At 37.9% G+C, this 1097-nt stretch overlaps 1 protein-coding gene across 1 annotated transcript in view; it reads left to right on the top strand.

Moving 5' to 3' along the window:
* The window catches only part of LOC119591003, a gene marked incomplete at its 5' end in the record, with an annotated part of 1902 nt that extends 805 nt beyond the window's left edge, over nt 1–1097 (top strand). Inside the window, 1 exon segment of the mRNA XM_037939735.1 lies at nt 700–1097. Coding sequence (XP_037795663.1) covers nt 700–864 — 165 coding nt within the window.

Raw genomic sequence — 1097 nt, 5'->3', positions numbered from 1 at the left:
TACATTTATTACTTTTCAATTATTGCCATAGAAAGGTGATAGGCCTGTGCTGACGTCACTTCCAAGGCGCGTCGCTCGTCCTTAAGGAAAGACATTTAATATCGGATGAACATTCTGGTGACATGTATGTCACATCATGAAAAAAAATCGAAAATATTAAACACAAGTCTTAATGTCTTCATGGTAACTGATTTCTTTACATATAATTTTTGCTGTCGTTGAACGATTCACAAATCATTCCTCATTTCAGTTATTATTTTATGTATCATATATAACCTCATTTTGTGAAGGTTACAGTATCAGAAACACATATTGGCGGATAAAGCACAATACACATTACCATTCTCTGCCCCGCTTTAGGAAACGAAAAACTGGCAACTCACCCGAGCTCTGGAGTCAATTCTGTTTTTAGAAAGAATGATATCGTGGTGTAAAGCAATTGAAAGAATTTATATGGTTTTCCAAAATTACCAAACACATGTAAACATAATCGTTAAATGTCAGCTGATTAGAAAAAAAAAGATACTTGGCAATGCAGAGTACAGTCAGTGGGATTGCCAGCCAAATGGAGCGAAATGAGCGAAGCTTCTTGTAATTTCCCAAATGAACAAAATATAGCTACGAGTATGCATTTGACAACTTTCCATGGATTACTTTAATCTTCCCAGTGAATTTATACGACCATTGCTTAATTTACAGGTAAATAAGACATACAAAATAGAGGCATGTGAAGGTTACCAGTGCATGAAGGAAAACAACGTAGAAGAGTATCATCTGGAGGAAGATATGGAAGATACCTGCAGAGGTGTGATTTTTTTGAAGCCCACTAATTGCACCTACATAATAAATAGGGCCTTGTCGTGAGGGAGAACTCGCGTGGCATTCCTGTGCTGCAACAAGAAACTCAGTGGTCACGGCAAGGCAAGCGATGCAAGATGGATTTTGATCGGAAAGTGGACCCGGAATGTGTCGGTCCGCAGGCTGTGTTGATCAAGCTTGGGACTGGATTTGATCTTATGGTTTCACTCATATTCTGTGCTGTTTCTTGCTGAAGATAAATTAAAGGTTGCTGATTCTTTACTAGCATTACATTTATA

Source organism: Penaeus monodon, chromosome 28 (assembly GCF_015228065.2).
Source record: "Penaeus monodon isolate SGIC_2016 chromosome 28, NSTDA_Pmon_1, whole genome shotgun sequence".
Lineage (NCBI taxonomy): Eukaryota > Metazoa > Arthropoda > Malacostraca > Decapoda > Penaeidae > Penaeus > Penaeus monodon.
This window is presented reverse-complemented; position numbering and strand designations above follow the sequence as displayed.